Source organism: Dendrobates tinctorius, unplaced genomic scaffold (assembly GCF_039654945.1).
Source record: "Dendrobates tinctorius isolate UK_male_01 unplaced genomic scaffold, ASM3965494v1 ptg000082l, whole genome shotgun sequence".
Classification (NCBI taxonomy): domain Eukaryota; kingdom Metazoa; phylum Chordata; class Amphibia; order Anura; family Dendrobatidae; genus Dendrobates; species Dendrobates tinctorius.
The window spans coordinates 5,924,076-5,943,594 of record NW_027361750.1 but is presented as its reverse complement, the minus strand read 5'-3'; the positions used below and the strand labels follow the sequence as shown (position 1 = coordinate 5,943,594).

The 19,519-nt window shown below is 40.7% G+C and overlaps 1 protein-coding gene across 1 annotated transcript in view; it reads right to left on the bottom strand.

Moving 5' to 3' along the window:
* PREX2 (phosphatidylinositol-3,4,5-trisphosphate dependent Rac exchange factor 2) overlaps positions 1-19,519 on the bottom strand; it is a 597,424-nt gene that overhangs the window by 397,061 nt on the left and 180,844 nt on the right. Inside the window, exon 7 of the mRNA XM_073583857.1 lies at positions 7,692-7,825. Coding sequence (XP_073439958.1) covers positions 7,692-7,825 — 134 coding nt within the window. The remainder of the gene's footprint in view (positions 1-7,691; positions 7,826-19,519) is intronic.

The window sequence follows — 19,519 nt, the reverse complement described above, 5'->3', positions numbered from 1 at the left end:
TTGCTTCCCTGAGACCCCACGGCAGCGCAATGTGCAGCGCTGCTGCGGGGGGCTCCTTTCCTGCAGGTCCTCGGATCCAATATGGCGACGGGGACCTCCGGGGGCCTGCAGGAAGCTGGCTTCCTCAGTGCCTGCAAAGCGCAGGCATGAAGAAACCTGTGCAGTGCCTGTGACAGATCGCTGATCTGTCACAGTGATCTGTGATGTGACAGATCAGCGATCTGTCACAGGACAGTTATGTCCCCCCTGGGACATTGTAATAAAGTAAAAAAAGATTTAAAAAAAGTGTAAAAATAATTTTTAAAAAATCGCCAAATAAATTTAAAAAAAAAAAAAAAATATTCCCCAATAAATTCATTTTTTGGAAATAAAAAAAAACAAAAACAATAAAAGTACACATATTTGGTATCGCCGCATCCGTAACGACCCGCCCTATAAAACTGTCCCAATAGTTAACCCCTTAAGCAAACCCCTTAAAAAATAAAAAACGAAGCAAAAAATGATGATTTATTATCATACCGCTGAACAAAAAGTGCAATAACGCGCGATCAAAAAGACGCATATAAATATCCATGGTACCGCTGAAAACGTCATCTTGTCCCGCAAAAAATGAGCCACCATACAGCATCATCAGCAAAAAAATTTATAAAAGTTATAGCTCGCAGAATAAAGCGATGCAAAAATAATTATTTTTTATATGAAATTGTTTTCATTGCATAAAAGCACCAAAACATAAAAAAACGAACTAAATGAGGTATCGCTGTAACCGTACTGACCCGAAGAATAAAACCGCCTTATAAATTTTACCGCACCCGGAACGGCGTAAACGCACCACCCAAAAGAAATTCATGAAACGCTGGTTTTTGTAAATTCTGCGTCACAAAAATTGAAATAAAAAGCGATCAAAAAATGTCACATGCCCAAACATGATACCAATAAAAGCGTCAACTCGTCCTGCAAAAAATAAGACCTCACATGACTCGGTGGGTCAAAATATGGAAAAATTATAGCTCTCAATATGTGGTGATTAGTGTTGAGCATTCCGATACCGCGGGTATCGGCCGATACCGACTTCCGATATTTTTTCAATATCGGAATTCGGCATCGGAATCGGAAGTTCAAAGTTGATTGACAGACTGACGTCATCATGATGCGCGGTGTGTGCGCATCATGATGCGCCGTCATTTCGGGCCTTCCGGGGGTTTCTGCCGGCCTGCCGGGGGGCTGTGCCGGCCTGCCGGGGGGCTGTGTGGACTGCCCGGGGTCTGTACCGGCCTGCTGGGGGGCTGTGCCGGCCTGCCGGTGGTCTGTGCACCCTGTGGGGGTCTGTACCGGCCTGCCGGGGGGCTGTGCCGGCCTGCCGGTGGTCTGTGCACCCTGTGGGGGTCTGTACCGGCCTGCCGGGGGGCTGTGCCGGCCTGCCGGTGGTCTGTGCACCCTGTGGGGGTCTGTACCGGCCTGCCGGGGGGCTGTGCCGGCCTGCCGGGGGGCTGTGCTGATGTCCGGGGGTCTGTGCAAGCATCGTCCGATGGGACTACAAGTCCCATCGGGCGATGCCTGCTACCATGACAGTGATTGACACATTAGCCAATGATGGGACAGTAGTAGTCCCATCATCCGGCTAATGTGTTAAATGTTAAAAAAAAAAAAAATACTACATACATACTACATGCATGCTACATACATACTACATGCTACATATATACTACATATATACTACATACATACTACATACATGCTACATACATACTACATGCATGCTACATACATACTACATGCTACATACATACTACATGCATGCTACATACATACTACATGCTACATACATACTACATATATACTACATATATACTACATACATACTACATACATACTACATACATGCTACATACATACTGCATGCTACATACATACTACATACATACTACATACATACTACATGCATGCTACATACATACTACATATATACTACATGCATGCTACATACATACTACATGCTACATACATACTACATATATACTACATACATACTACATACATGCTACATACATACTGCATGCTACATGCATACTACATACATACTACATACATACTACATGCATGCTACATACATACTACATGCATGCTACATACATACTACATGCATGCTACATGCATGCTACATACATACTACATGCTACATACATACCACATACATACTACATACATACTACATACTACATATATACTACATGCATGCTACATACATACTACATGCTACATACATACCACATACATACTACATACATACTACATACATACTACATGCTACATACATACTACATATATACTACATGCATGCTACATACATACTACATGCTACATACATACCACATACATACTACATACATACTACATACATACTACATACATACTACATATATACTACATGCATGCTACATACATACTACATGCTACATACATACCACATACATACTACATACATGCTACATATATACTACATGCATGCTACATACATACTACATATATACTACATGCATGCTACATACATACTACATGCTACATGCATGCTACATACATACTACATACATACTACATGCTACATACATACCACATATATACTACATACATACAATACATTCATACAATACATACATAGACATACAGTACATATAACATAGAGTAACATACTTACCAATACTTGTCACATTGTTCCCCGAAGCCATTGTCTTTTCCGGAATAAATATTAACATAACAAACCACAAAAATACTCACCCACGATCCGAAGCAGTCCACGAGTGTGTCCCACGACGATCTTGGGTAGAGAACTGCAGCATCAGATGATGCTGCCGTTCTCTACGGGCTGCAGGAATCCAATGACGGAAGGTAGGTATCCTTCCGCACTGTATTCCTCCGCCACTTAAAAAAAAAAAGTCCCTAGTCTCACTTTATGCCATTGCTGTGTGGGAATTTCCCACACAGCAATGGCATAAAGTGAGACTAGGGACTTTTTTTTTTTTAAGTGGCGGAGGAATACAGTGCGGAAGGATACCTACCTTCCGTCATTGGATTCCTGCAGCCCGTAGAGAACGGCAGCATCATCTGATGCTGCAGTTCTCTACCCAAGATCGTCGTGGGACACACTCGTGGACTGCTTCGGATCGTGGGTGAGTATTTTTGTGGTTTGTTATGTTAATATTTATTCCGGAAAAGACAATGGCTTCGGGGAACAATGTGACAAGTATTGGTAAGTATGTTACTCTATGTTATATGTACTGTATGTCTATGTATGTATTGTATGAATGTATTGTATGTATGTAGTATATATGTGGTATGTATGTAGCATGTAGTATGTATGTAGTATGTATGTAGCATGCATGTAGCATGTAGTATGTATGTAGCATGCATGTAGTATATATGTAGTATGTATGTAGCATGCATGTAGTATATATGTAGCATGTATGTAGTATGTATGTGGTATGTATGTAGCATGTAGTATGTATGTAGCATGCATGTAGTATATATGTAGTATGTATGTAGCATGTAGTATGTATGTAGTATGTATGTAGTATGTATGTGGTATGTATGTAGCATGTAGTATGTATGTAGCATGCATGTAGTATATATGTAGTATGTATGTAGCATGTAGTATGTATGTAGTATGTATGTAGTATGTATGTGGTATGTATGTAGCATGTAGTATGTATGTAGCATGCATGTAGTATATATGTAGTATGTAGTATGTATGTAGTATGTATGTGGTATGTATGTAGCATGTAGTATGTATGTAGCATGCATGTAGCATGCATGTAGTATGTATGTAGCATGCATGTAGTATGTATGTAGCATGCATGTAGTATGTATGTAGTATGTATGTAGTATGTATGTAGCATGCAGTATGTATGTAGCATGTATGTAGTATGTATGTAGTATATATGTAGTATGTATGTAGCATGTAGTATGTATGTAGCATGCATGTAGTATATATGTAGTATGTATGTAGCATGCATGTAGTATGTATGTAGTATGTATGTAGTATGTATGTAGCATGCAGTATGTATGTAGCATGTATGTAGTATGTATGTAGTATATATGTAGTATGTATGTAGCATGTAGTATGTATGTAGCATGCATGTAGTATGTATGTAGCATGTAGTATGTATGTAGCATGCATGTAGTATGTATGTAGCATGTATGTAGTATGTATGTAGTATATATGTAGTATGTATGTTGCATGTAGTATTTATGTAGTATGAATGTAGCATGTATGTAGCATGTAGTATGAATGTAGCATGTATGTAGTATGCATGTTGTATGTATGTAGCATGTAATTTTTTTTTTTTTTTTACATTTAACACATTAGCCGGATGATGGGACTACTACTGTCCCATCATTGGCTAATGTGTCAATCACTGTCATGGTAGCAGGCATCGCCCGATGGGACTTGTAGTCCCATCGGACGATGCCTGCACAGACCCCCGGAGCCTGCACAGACCACCGGCAGGCCGGCACAGCCCCCCGGAGCCTGCACAGCCCCCCGGCAGGCCGGCACAGCCCCCCGGCAGGCCGGCACAGCCCCCCGGAGCCTGCACAGACCACCGGCAGGCCGGCACAGACCACCGGAGCCTGCACAGACCCCCTGGCAGGCCGGCACAGCCCCCCGAAAGGCCCGTACAGACCCCAGAGAGGCTGTACAAGGGCAGGAAAGGGTTTTTCTTATTCCGATACCGGAAGTCCCATAGACTTGAATGGGACTTCCGGTATCGGAATCGGCGATACCGATACTTTTTTTAAAGATCGGCCGATACCATCCGATACGATACTTTGAAGTATCGGACGGTATCGCTCAACTCTAGTGGTGATGCAAAAACTATTTTTACAATAAAAAGCGTCTTTTAGCGTGTGACAGCTGCCAAACATAAAAACCGCCATAAATAGTAAATCAAACCCCCCGTTATCACCCCCTTAGTTAGGGAAAAATAATAAAATTAAAAAAATGTATTTATTTCCATTTTCCCATTAGGGTTAGGGCTAGGGCTAGGGTTAGGGTTAGGGCTAGGGTTAGGGTTAGGGCTAGGGTTAAGGTTAGGGCTAGGGTTAGAATTGGGGGTTTCCACTATTTGCGCACATCAGGTGCTCTCCAAACGCAACATGGCGTCTGATCTCAATTCCAGCCAATTCTGCGTTGAAAAAGTCAAATGGTGCTCCTTCCCTTCCAAGCTCTGCCATGCACCCAAACAGTGTTTTACCCCCTCATATGGGGTATCAGCCTACTCAGGACAATTTGCAAAACAACTTTTGGGGTCCTATTTCTCCTGTTGCCCTTAGGAAAATAAAAATTTTGGGGCAAAAATATCATTTTTGTGGAAAAATTTTTTTTGTTATTTTCACGCCTGGGCGTTATAAACTTCTGTGAAGCACTTGGGGGTTCAAAGTTCTCACCACACATCTAGATAAGTTCCTTGGGGGGTCTAGTTTCCAAAATGGGGTCATTTGTGGGGGGTTTCCACTGTTTTGGTACATCAGGGGTTTTCCAAACGCGACATGGTGTCCGATCTCAATTCCAGCCAAAAACGTCAAATGGCGCTGCTTCCCTTCCGAGCTCTGCCATGCGCCCAAATAGTCATTTACACCCACATATGGGGTATCAGCGTACTCAGGACAAATTGCACAATAACTTTTAGGGTCCTGTTACCCTTGGGAAAATAAAAATTGGGGGTGAAAAGATCATTTTGTGGAAAAAATATGATTTTTTAATTGTACCGCTGTACATTATAAACTTCCGTGAAGCCCTTGTGGGTTCAAAGTTCTCACCACATATCTAGATAAGTTCCTTAGGGGGTCTAGTTTCAAAAATGGGGTCACTTGTGGGGGGTTTCCACTGTTTAGGTACATCAGGGGCTCTCCAAACGCGACATGGCGTCCGATCAGAATTCCAGCCAATTTTGCATTGAAAAAGTCAAACAGCGCTCCTTCCCCTCTGAGCTCTGCCATGCGCCGAAACAGTGGTTCCCCCCCACATATCAGGTATCAGCGTGCTCAGGACAAATTGCACAATAATTTTTGCAGTCCAATTTCTCCTGTTACACTTGGTAAAATAAAAAAAATTGAACCTGAAGTAATTTTTTTTGTGAAAAAAAGTTAAATGTTAATTTTTTAAAATATTCAAAAAATTCCTGTGACGCACCTGAAGGGTTAATAAACTCCTTGAATGTGGTTTTAAGCACCTTAAGGGGTGCAGTTTTTAGAATGGTGTCACTTTTGGGTATTTTTTATCATATAGACCCCTCAAAGTGGCTTCAAATGTGATGTGGTCCGTAAAAATAAAATGGTGTTGCAAAAATGAGAGATCGCTGGTCAACTTTTAACCCTTATATCTTACTAACAAATAAAAATTTTGGTTCCAAAATTGTGCTGATGTAAAGTAAACATGTGGCAAATGTTACTTATTAACTTTTTTGTGTGCCATATCTCTCTGATTTAAGGGCATAAAAATTCAAAGTTGGAAAATTGCGGAATTTTCAAAATTTTCGCCAAATTTCCGTTTTTCTCACAAATAAACGCAAGATATATGAATGAAATTTTACCACTAACATGAAGTACAATATGTCACGAGAAAACAATGTCAGAATCACCGGGATCCATGGAAGCGTTTCAGGGTTATTACCTCATAAAGGGACAGTGGTCAGAATTGTAAAAATTGGCCCGGTAGTTAACGTGCAAACCACCATTGGTAGTGAAGGGGTTAAAACAGGCAGTGAAATGTTTTCCCTTGCAGAAAAAAATCAACTGTGATCCCCTGCTGTCCTGTCTGTATGCTCCATTGCCTCCTCCCCTGCCCAGGATCGGTGGTATGATCAGACCATGTTCCTGTACGGTCAGACACAGCCATTACACAGTACACAGCAGGGACACATTTATAAGATTATCTCAGCACAGGAACAATTTTGCAACACTTCAATTGTGGAACTTTTATCTGCAGTGTTTCTTTAAGGCCGGCGTCACACTACCGTGGAATATGGGCGAATGCTATGTGAGAAAACATCACATAGCACTGAGCCTAGTTTTAATCTATGGGGCAGCTCACCTCACCATATTTTTTCTCAGGCATATTCGGCGTGCGTGCGCATGCTGTGATAGTCCGAGGCTCAACGATGCAAGCCTATCGTGCGAGAAAAACTCGGACACCACACGGACCATCTGTCTAGCTTGTGACTAATACGCACACATTTTCCTCATTTCAGCCCATTGAGCCATTTAATTCAATGGGGAAAATCAGTGAGAAATATAAAGCCATACAGTATGCATGTCATATGGATGTCATACAGATACATAGGTGCGAGAAAATCGCATCATCACATTGCAAACGCATTACACACGGATGACCATACGGAGAACAGTGGTGCAACTTGCGGCAGGGAGACTCAGACCGATTTTCCATACGTTTAGTCTGACCCCGGCCTAACATACATTTACAGATGTAGCAGTCTTCAATATGAATGAAAATGCCCCGCCCCCCATAGATTAGATTACTGGAAATTTTATAGAGTTATCATAAAAAAATAAAAAAAAGTTAAATTATAAGAGTGAAAATGCAGTAAAATAGAGTTAAATGTGCAATTAAAGTCCTACAAAATGTAAAGGAAGCATTTGGAATAATTTGCCTTTTTATGCTGTTTGTTAAAACTTACCGTTGTTTTCTTTTGCAATACACTAAAAGGTTATCAAAGAGAAAGAAAATCCGCTCCTGGATATTCCCAGAGGAAATTTTTAAAAGAACTCCTTGCATTAGCATTTCAGTGCAAGTATCTGTTATGCTGGACCCCTAACAAGGCAGACAAGAAGAAAAAAAAACATATCAACTGCTGAATGGAAACGGTATTGTTGTACCAGAAAATTGTATTTTTATCATAGCAATCAGAACAGCTAAACAAAAAAATAAAAGGTTTCATAGGCAATGGTCTCTCCCAGTATGGCATTCGTTTCTTTATCTTTTTGTATGCTTAAAAGAAGCTGACAATGTGTCATTTAAATAATAAAAGCAGCGAATAAGAGCAATAATATAATGCAGAAAACAGATAATAAAGAGTACCGATAAGGAACAAATACAGCTTCTCTCCTGGAGTTGTTATGTAAAAATGGATTAGTATCAGCTCAGGAATTCATTTCATCCGTTCACTGCATAATTCATCAGCATTGTTTTTCTTTGCAAGATCATTTTCATACAAAAACAAAGAACAGCTGACATTTTTGCACCAAAATTTGAAGGCTTGTGTCCTAAATTATGACCGACTCACGAAATCCTTAATGATGCCATCTACTGTATTTGGGACATTTGCACACAAATCTGTCAGGTGTCATTTTAAGTAGCAGATTCGCCAGGATCCCAGATTCCATGAGTATATGATGCTTTTTTTATTTTAATAGTAATTGTAGGGGATCTGTAGGGGCATCATACTGTGATATGGATTACTGTGGGGATCATCGTTCTTTGTATAGGGAGCTATGATGGGCATAATTCTGAGTATGGAGGAGCTGTGGGCCCATCATGCTGTGTATATGGGAGGTGTAGGGGCATCAAACTGTGTATAGGTAAGGTGTACATAACTGAGGGGACATTATTACCCTACGTGGGGGAACTCATTGTACATTAAATGTTAACTCAGGCCATTATGACTGCCAAATGGGCACACAGGGGGCATTATTACTTTCTAGAGGGTAAAATGTGGGCACTGTTTCTAGGGCACTTGCACTGGGCATAAATATTTTCTAGGGGACAATATTGTCAAATTTGTCTTTGGTGTAAACGCTACAGACCAGTTGAGGCTGGAAGAAGATGTCATGCCGGTCTGGGCCAGATGGAAAGGATGGTAAAGTGAATAACACAATCAGAAAGAATGTCAGCTGTATTTCACTATCTGTATGGTAATCTCTCATTTGACTTGAAGGACTGGCATGTCACTATATAGTCACCGTGTGGCAGTAATATCAATGTTAGTCTTTGTGCAGAGATTTTTTTTAACAGCATGGTCATCTGCTGAGGTTCCTCTATACCAGTGATTAGGGTGTGCTACCATAGTTCTCAACATGGTTACCTGGTCAGGGACCAACTCAGGCTACACTTTTGGTTCATGTAACTTATTTTAGGCATTGAGACTAAATAACGGCAATTATGGTTTTGTTTTTTAATTTGATTTTTTACAGCATTCAACAGACAGGTTAGATTACATGTTAAATTCATAGTATAAAAAATGGAAGGATCCAGCGATGTCGGGTGACGGTTATAAACAAATATTTATTGTCAAAATGACATTAAAATATTCTCAGGCACATAATGTCTGGCAACACTGCATGGAAACACAGATCTACGCGTTTCGACGTAAGGTATTTATCAAGATCTGATTCATAGTTTGGGTTGTTACAGATGCAGAGATACCAAATATTTGTAGCATTTTTTGTATATGCCGTAAATACTCGTGTGTAAGCTAAGTTTTTCAGCACATTTTTTTTGCTGAAAACGCCCCTCTTGGTTTATACACAGTTAATTGTCCAGAAAGTCGGTGGGGCAGAGGGAGTGGTGGGTGACAGAGGCAGGATCCAGCGGGGGAGTGGGAGCGGAGGGTAACAGAGGCAGGAGCCGGCGGCTGTGGCTAAAGCCTGTGCCGCTGTTAAAGAGAAATTAATATTCATTTCTCTTATAGCACGCAGTGACACCCGCAGCCACCGGCTTCCAGAAGATATCCTACTCACCCTCCTGCGCACCCTCACAGCATCTCCCATAGGCGTGGAGGGACCAACGAGACGCTGAAAGGGCACCAGGACGAACAAGATGCTGTGAGGGGGTGTGGAAGGTGAGTTGGATTTTTAATTTTTTTTCAATAGGAACCATTCATACAAGGATAGGGAATAAGGAGCCACGCATACCAGGACAGCAATAGGGGAGCCATGCATACCAGGACAGTGATGGGGGAGCCATGCATACCAGGACAGGATGGGGGAGCCATGTATACCAGGACAGGACAGGGGAGCCATGCATACCAGGACAGGTATGAGGGGACAATGCATACCCGGCTTATACTCGAGTCAATAAGCTTACCCAGTTTTCCATGGCAAAATTAGGGGCTTCGGCTTATATTCGGGCCAGCTTGTACTCGAGTACGTACGGCATTTTGTTTCCAATAATAAAGCACTTAAAAGCTTAAAATGTCAATTTATGTTCAATTTCATGGATTTTGGAATTTTTTATTCTTTTTAAAACTTTTTTTTACTTGGTATCACTATAGGGCTTAATCATTTAACACATGATTCACTGGTGTAATACTCAACCTATTAGTTCCTACTTCTGACAAGGCATAATAGGCTTCCATAGATGGCAAACCTGGAGCCATGCTTAGGCCTCAGGTTGTCACAGTAGCTATCTATATGCCATAATCACATTCCAGTGAAGGGTAAAAGCCTTAACAATGAAAGAATAATTACATGTCCACTTGTACTAAACCCAATTGGGAACTTGTGGGACCTTCTTAAATGGTAGATTTACAGTGAAGGAAAACAGTCACATCTCTGAACAGTGTCTGGAAGGCTGTGGTTGGTGCTGGCCAAAAAGGTGGTCACCAACAGATTATCTCCTTCCTGACCTTGGGTGTACCATGGGGGTCATGGAAGGAAATAACTTCCCAACCTTAAATGCACTGTGTTGCTGACAGGTGTTCAGCTAGCATCATAGCTGACACTCGACTCACACTGACAGTAGCGGTGCTTGCACCACTTTTGACAGTTTCGCTCCCTCTCCCTTCCAATCAGTGCCCATGTGATATTATCACAGGGGCCCAATCCTTGACATGGTGACCCAAGGTCATTATGACAATATCCGGGTCACCAAGGTATGGCAAGCCCATTTAGACCATGCGCAGAGCATGGCACCCACAAACCATAACAGTAAAATCTGCACTATAATATGGCGCTCCTTGCACTGTGCTTGAAAAGTATTTCCCAACTAAATGTAGGATATTGACGCACTCAGGAGAAATTGCACAACAAATTGAGGCCCATTTTTTCCTACTAGACCGTAGAAAAATTGAAAACATTGGGATAAAACAACATTTTAGTGGTAAAAAAAAATTATTCTGTCTTCACCTTCCAATGGTATAAAATTCTGAGAGGGACAAGTGGTGTCAATATGCTCACTGCTTCCATAGATGAATTCATTGGGGGTGTAGTTTGTAATATGAGATCACTTATGAGGTGTTTCTGCCGTTCTGTCACCTCAGGAGTTCTGCCAATGTGACATGGCACCCTCAAACCTTTCCAGCAAAATATGAACTCCAATATGGCGCTTCTTCCCTTCTGAGCTTTGCTCTGTGCCTCAAAAGTAGTTTTTGACCAAATATGGGGTGTCAATGTACTCAGGAGAAATTGCACAACAAATTTTGCAGTCCACTTTATCCTGTTATCCTTGTGAAAATGAAAACATTGCATGGTAAAAGAACATTTTTGTAAAAAAAATATACATTTTTTTCATTTTCACAGTTGAGTGTTTTAAAATTCTGTGAAGTACCTGTGGGTTCAAGGTCCTCACCCCACAAGTAGATAAATTCATTTTATGGAGGGTTTCCAAAGTCTGTGTTCCACATATAGGGTATCTGCATAATCAGGAGAAATTGCACAACACATTTTGGGGTCCATTTTCTCCTCTTACACTTGTGAAAATAAAAATATTGGGGCTAAAAGAACATTTTTGTAGGAAAATGGGATTTTTTTATTTTCACGGCTCTACGTTATAAACTTCTCTGAAGCACCTGGGGGTTCAATGTGCTCACCACACCTATAAATACATTCTTTGAGATGTCCAGTTTCAAAAATGGGGTCACTTGTTTAGGTACATCTAGGACTTTCCAAATGTTACGTGGCATCTGCTCTTGATTCCAATAATTTTTGCATTTAAAAAGTCATGCGCCCAAACAGTAGTTTTCCCCAACATATAGGGTATCAGTGTACTCAGGAAAAATTGCACAATACATTTTGGAGTCCATTCTTTTCTGTTAACTTTGAGAAAATAAAAAATCGTGAGCTAAAGTAAATTTTTATGGAGAAAAAAATAAATTGTTCATTTTTTACTTCCACATTGCATCAATTCCTGTGAAGCACCTGAAGAGTTAATAAACTTCTTGAATGTGGTTAAGACTTGGAGGGGTGCAGTATGTAAAATGCTGTCACTTTTGGGTATTTTCTGTCTTATAGCCCCCCATCCTCACTCCAAGGGCATAAACATTGAATGTTTGAAAATTGATATATTTTCAAAGTTTACGCCAAATTTCTGATATTTTCACAAATAAACACAAGTCATATCAAACAAATTTTACCACTATCATGAAGTACAATATGTCATGAGAAAACATTCTCGGAATCACTGGGATCTGCTGAAGCATTTCAGTAAAATTTGTAAAATTTAGCATGGTCATGAAGGTAAGTAAAGAGGTTAAGATACTGACAGACTCCATGTATGTAAGTTACTGAAAAGAAGTGCAGCTATATTGTGCACTGACAATTTGCATGTAATATCAGAAATGAAAACTCACAATGTGCCTAAAAAGTCTAAAGTCATGTGTTTTTTTCATTACAAAGGTATTGGAAAATCGGTTTCCTAAACTAGACAAATCCTTTTCAGTTAGGATTTGCCTTTGCTTGATCTTACAATGATATGAAAGCTCAAATATTTTTAGGGAATGATTAAGTACCAACTTCCCAATGTAGTATTATCACTAATGTGACTCCCCTTACAAGTCAAAGTGTTTACATCACAGAGGAAGGAAGAGAATTCAGTTTCTATGCGGCTTTCCTGTCTGGCTACAGGCGACTGTGTAAAAAGTCTTCTACTCCAAAGATAGAGCACAGGAATCCTACAGTCTACTGATAGATATGACAGAATCCTACATGTAAGATCCCGTCACTGAAGAGGGCAATTCACATGACAATAATGTATTAACTAACAGCTAGAGATGAGCAGATAAGGCAAAATTTGAATTTGCCTATCCGTGCAGATTTTTATGAAATTCTATTGACAGAGAAGTTGTTCTTCATGAATTGAATTTACCCTATGATGCTCTATGGTCTTTCCAGACCCCAGGGCATAAGAAACATAAAATATAAAATAAAAAAAATGGTTGCATTCACCTTACCACTCACATCTCTGGCCCGTCAGCTCCTCTCCATGACCTGACCAGTCCTCGACGGTCGCATCTTCTAATCACCACTACAGGCACCGAATCCCCAGGCCTCATCCTGTTAAGCCATGATTTTCAGCTCTTAAAAGGCCTGAGACAGTTCTGCACAAGAGTGCGTAAGGTTACAAAGTTGAGACGTACACTGTCACCTTGCATGTCCAGAAATGCCATGGGGATTTCAACTGTTGAAGTGGTGATAAGAAGATGCAACAAGGACCGGACTGGTGACAAAGAGGAATGGAAGAGTTGGAGAGGGGAGCAGTAAGGAGAAAATAAGTATTTATTTTTTTACCTTTTGATAGCCATAACGGTTCAGCAAAATGGTGGCTAGCGTCCACCATATTACAGAATCCTCAAGGAAGTGAATGACAAAGAAATCAGCACGTTGATGAAAGCAGATTTTGGTCATATTTGAGTAGATTTCTGTTCCACTAGGATATACAGTGTTCACTCATCTCAACTGCTATTTGTGAAATTATTTACTTTATTACAACTTTACACACATTTATGAAGGTTTTGGTGTCATTTCAAAAGCTTGCCAAAAAGTAGCAAATTATATATTTTCTTGTGATCAACTCTTCTTGATACACAGTAATCTGCAGCGATCTCAGGCAGGAAGGTAGTTATAAAAAATATTCCTTTATTTCTGCTCGTTAAAAGAACATATTACAGGTAGTGGATACCCCAATGGATGGTAAAAAATCCGACGTATTTCAACTCAAAAGAGTCTTAATCATGTGTATTTGGACTTGTATCCGCCAGGCCAGGGCAGCTCCGTGCGACGGTGTGGTTCCTGCTATCCGGAGGACTGTTGTGAATTCGCTTTCTGGCCTACGTATGGTTACTACTGAAGGTGGTGGAGCTGGTCAAATTGACAGAGGGGTTGCGAGTTCTCTTTCTGGGCTCCCTCTGGTGGTTACTGGAGGTAATGGAGCTGATCTGATTAACAGAGGCTTGTCACCTGATAATGAGGACGACGACTGGAGATCTGGGGTTTCAGACTGGGATTTAAGACAGCCGACTCCCTTTATCCCTGCTGGTGATTTTCTTCCTGCCTCCTGAGGTCTTAGTTTCCAGCTCAGTCCCTGCATGTTCAGCTAAGTGTTCATTTGCTATTCTGTTTACATTTGATCTGGTTTTGTCTATTTCAGTTTTGTGTGGGTCAGCCAGCTCCGACTGGGGGTGTGCTGAATCACCATCCATATGTTACTGCTTTGCCAGTTTGTTTTTGTCCCTTATTAGATTGGCCTCTTTTTGTTCTGCTTTCAGAATATACCAGAGTGCTGACATAGTGGGCGAAGTCATGCGACTTCAGTATTTTTTGCATCAGACGTGTTGGACTTTTTTGCAGGGTTTTTTGCGTGATTGCAGACAGCGTCTTTCCTTTCCTGTCCTGTCTAGTCAGTGTGGGCCCCATTGTTTGCTCAGTCTATTTTCCTACCTGCGTTCGTGTTTTCATCTTGTCTCACCGACAATATATGTTTGGGGGCTATCTATTCCTTTGGGGTCTGCTCTGGGGCAGTTTAGATTTCCCCTTTCTTGCTTTAGGCTTAGTTAGCTCTCCGGCTGTGTCGAGGCGTCTAGGATCATCGTAGGCACGCTCCACGGCTACTGCTAGTTGTGTGGACAGGATCAGGGGTCTGCATCCGCTTAGTTACCAACCTCTCTGGTTTTGTGTGGCTTAGCTTGGGCTTGCTCTCCTCCTCGGTGACCCAATCATAAGAGAGGACGCTAAGGGGTGAGCTAAAACCTTTTTTCTCATCAACTCCTCTTTGGGTCAAAAACCAACATCAAAAATGACTATGAAAACAACATCAAAAGCTCAATATGTGAATCCAGTCTTTGGCTTAATTCAGACATCAGCGATTTTTCTTGTATGCAGAAAATGGTCCAATTTCCATCAGTGTTTTGGATCTTATTTTGAATCACAGAATTAATATGAAAATTCAAAACATTATTGTAAAACTCCTCCTACTCAGCCTATAGATGGTACACGGATGGCTATGTGTGCACATAGTGAGACCCATAAATTTGTATGGTTAGTTTTGATATAGACTTATCACTGCAGTGCAAAAAACACCAACATATGAGCAGCTTCACAGACTACTGTATAATGAGAAGATATTCTATCTCGATAAACACTGATAATCACAAATGGAATCACAGGTGTCTGAATGAGGTCTTATTATTATGAAAAATGTGTCCATCACCAAGGATTTTTAATACCGTAATCATATTTGGTGCACCAGACATTATTATTTCTTCCTCTTCTGCTTAAGGAAGGAGTTTTATACCATAAGCAGATAGAATATTTCTTCAGTTATGAAGATGACTATGGGGGGTCCAGCACTGTGGTACCATTCAGGCGACAGAGGGTCATATTTCGGAAGATCGTCACATATTGCCGGGATGTTCATGCTCACAAACCATCTCAGCATATTGCTAGCGATGGGAATTTAGGCCAGGCTCTGATCCTCACTGGTTCTAAAAATAACTTCTTCTATTCCTTCTAAAGCCTTGCCCCCCCCCCCCCCCCCCCCGTTAAATGTTTCCTTCTGGTAGGAAATCACTTTGTTTCTTCATGCCACTTTCTGAAGCACAACTGAAAAGCAGATGTTTTCTTAAAGGAGCCTAATATGGGGAAGATTTATTTGAGAAGTGTATAGAACAATTGCTCTAATGTTTATGGCAAATCAAGGCTATATTTTATTAAAATATAAGTGAGAGTAAGCTTATTTGCAATCTGCTGTATATTACCCTAAACCTGAATGTTGCTTTAAAGTTCATAAAACATTTCTTAAACAGGATCTTTCACCATTTTTTTCATGGTGAACTGGACTCAGGAGTGGAATAAAATGTTGTTTATTTTTTTTAATTTTCACCTCTCCATTACAGAGACAAATAGCAATCAATGTATTTAGGATCTAATAAATTAACTGTTGTCCAAGATGGTGTTATCAGAAAGTTTTAAATGGGGGTGTGAGCTTCTTCTAACTGTATGATGCTGACCAATCATCTGCAGGCAGAGACACACCAGAGAAAGAAGAACACACCCATGATTTTCCATACGTGAGATGTAATGGTATAACCTTGATCTCCTGGTTTCTTGGTCTAACATCCCACATGATTAGAAAGTGCTGGGAGTAGAGGACAGGTTACTAAAACTTTTCAGGTAAGGTCATTATTAGTGATGAACAAACATTCTCGGATAAGGCATAATCAGAGCATGCCCGGGTGCTAACAGAGTGTCTTCGGCGTGCTTGAAAAATATGCTCGAGTCCCTGCAGCTGCATGTCTTGTGGCAATGCATTCAGGGATTGCCTAACAGCCACAAGAAATGCAGCCGCGGGGATTCAAACACATTTTCGAGCACGACGAAGACATTCGGTTAGCACGAGAGCATGCTCGGAGAAGATCTTATCCGAGCATGTTCTCTCATCACCAGTCATTATATGAGCACAGCATGCTGTAATTTTACGTCTCACACAGAAGTAGTCTGTTGTGCTGTTACTACAGAGAGATTATAAGTTGACCAAATCAGACATTAGAATGATTTAAGGGGTGACAGGAAAAAATGGGGAAGGTATCTCTACGCGCTGCCAACAAGGCAGTTATATACATAAAAATAAAGATATTAAATAGATAGATATGAAGGATACGATATCCACTGAGTTATAAAAATAACAAATATAAAATTTGTTCAGAATATTCCTTCTCAATGATCACTCCCATGAGCATGCATCAATCCATATTTATATACAAAGAGAACCCACAATAATTATTGATAAATTAGCGTGCATTCTCTATGCGCTCAATGAGACCTTCAAAGAATAATGTATGAAGTTTGAAGATCCAAAATGACTCCCTCTGGAATCTATACAGTTTTCTCACATATATGTTCCAATATTGTCCAGGATCTTTGTGGTGTACATGAGAGACATGTCTAGATGTAGAGAACATATATCTAAGGCTAGGTTCAGTTGTGTGGATGTCAGAGCTGCGGAGGACTGCGTAGTTCCTCTGTGAAGCTATGCCCAATGCCGCACCTCCTCCGCTCAGCTCCACCTATGGCTGCATGCGGCCTGTGTACCTATCTTTAATATTAGGTACGCAGGCTATGCGCATGTATGCGGATGTCGAACTCAACATGTTGCATTTTGTTGTGGTCGCCGCAGCATCATAATGACGCATGAGGACGCATACGCATACATCCGCATGTCTTGCATACCCAATGTTAAAGATAGGTACGCAGGCTGCATGCAGACATAGTTGGAGCTGAATGGAGGAGGTGCGGCAGTGGGCGGAGCTTCACAGAGTAACTAAGCAGCCTGCAAATCTTAACAATGCTGGTGAGTATCCCACCAATGCCAGAGAATACTTCAGCTAGATATACTTCCGAGGATGCACATTAAGATTAAATGTATTGTGGCACAGAGTCCCTGTGGGGCCTTGCACTGCAATGCATGCGGCCAGCCAATCAGAAGCCAGCAGCTGGCATGTATATGACTGTGGGCGCATGGCAGTGACATTATGCGCTGTGCGTTCCTTGCACACTGAAGTAAGTTGCTGACTTCAGGAGAGGACGTCGCATGGCGGGGGAATGGAGAGAAGGTAAGTGGAATCATTTCCTTTTTTTAATGTCCTAAAGAACAGCGGCAGAACGGGGAACAAATATCATGATGGGCAACATATGTAAACCAGGATGGGGATCTTCTACAGCGCTGGCAAAAATTAAGAGACCACCACATTAAAACCCTGTCATGGGCAGCCCATTCTCCAGACCTGAACCCCACTGAAAACCTCTGGAATGTAATCAACAGGATGATGGATAGTCACAAGCCATCAAACAAAGAAGAAATGCTTACATTTTTGAGTCAGAAGCAGTGTGATAGACTGGTGGCAAGCATGCTAAGGCGCGAGAAAGCTGTGATTAAAAATCATGGTTATTCCATAAAATATTGATTTCAGAATTAGTATTGTTGTTTCTAAATGATTATGAACTTGTTTTCTTTGCATTATTTGAGGACTGAAAGCACTGTTTTTTTAATTTTGACCATTTTTTTGCCGGAAAATAAATACAAAATTTAGTGCTTGGAAATTCAGAGACATGTTGTCAGAAGTTTATAGACTAAAAGAACAATTTACATTTTACTCAAAAATATACTTGTAAAGAGAAAAATTAGACTAACTGAACATTTGAAAGTGGTCTCTTAATTTTTGCCAGAGCAGTATATACCAGGATGAGGAACATATACTGTAAATACCTGGATGAGTCTGGGATGAGGAGTATATATACAGTGATGGACGAAAGTGTTGGCACCATTGAAATTTATCCAGAAAATGAAGTATTTATCCCAGAAAATTATTGCAATTACACATGTTTTATTATACACATACTTATTTCCTTTGTGTGTATTGGAACAATACATAAAGAGGGGGAAAAAAAAGGAAAACTATAGGTACTGTGTTCTTTTCTTTGTAGGCCTCATTCCATTTTTTGGTAAACAGTAGAATGATATGCTTCACAAAAAAGTTCTATCTTGGTGTCATTTGTCCACAATACACTTTCTCAAAAGGATTCTGGCTTTCTCGCGTACATTTTGGCAAACTTTTTATGTCTTTGTATCAGCAGTGGGCTCCTACTGGATCTCCTGCCAGAGCATATCATTTAATTCAAATATTGACAGATAGTTAGTGCTCACATGGATGCATCTAGAGCCTGCAGGAGAGCTTGACCTTTTTTGGAACTTGATTGGGGCTGCTTATCCACCATCAAGACTATCCTGTCGTTCAACCTTTCATCAATTTTTTGTAAACTTCTTGATTATGTTGCGCATTGTGGACAAAGGAACAATAAGACCTCTGGAGATGGACTTGTAACATTGAGATTGTTATTTTTCAACAATTCGTGTTCTCAAGTCCTTAGACAGTTCTCTTCTCCTCTTTCTATTCTCCATGCTTAGTGTGGCACACACAAACACACAATGTGAAGATTGAGACGTCTCCACTAGAGTTGAGCGACTTTGGTCGGATCGGGTTTCGTGAAACCCGAATGAAACAAAATAAGTTTCAGATGAAACTCGTCCGACTAGAGCAAAACAAAGTCGGAGTTTCGTCCGAAACCCGACCCCAATGCAAGTCAATGGGAAATAAAAGTCGGACGAAACTCCGACTTTTTTTGCTCTAGTCGGACAAGTTTCATCTGAAACTTATTTTGTTTCATTCGGGTTTCACGAAACCCGATCCGACCAAAGTCGCTCAACTCTAGTCTCCACTCGTTATCTGGTTTCAGGTTT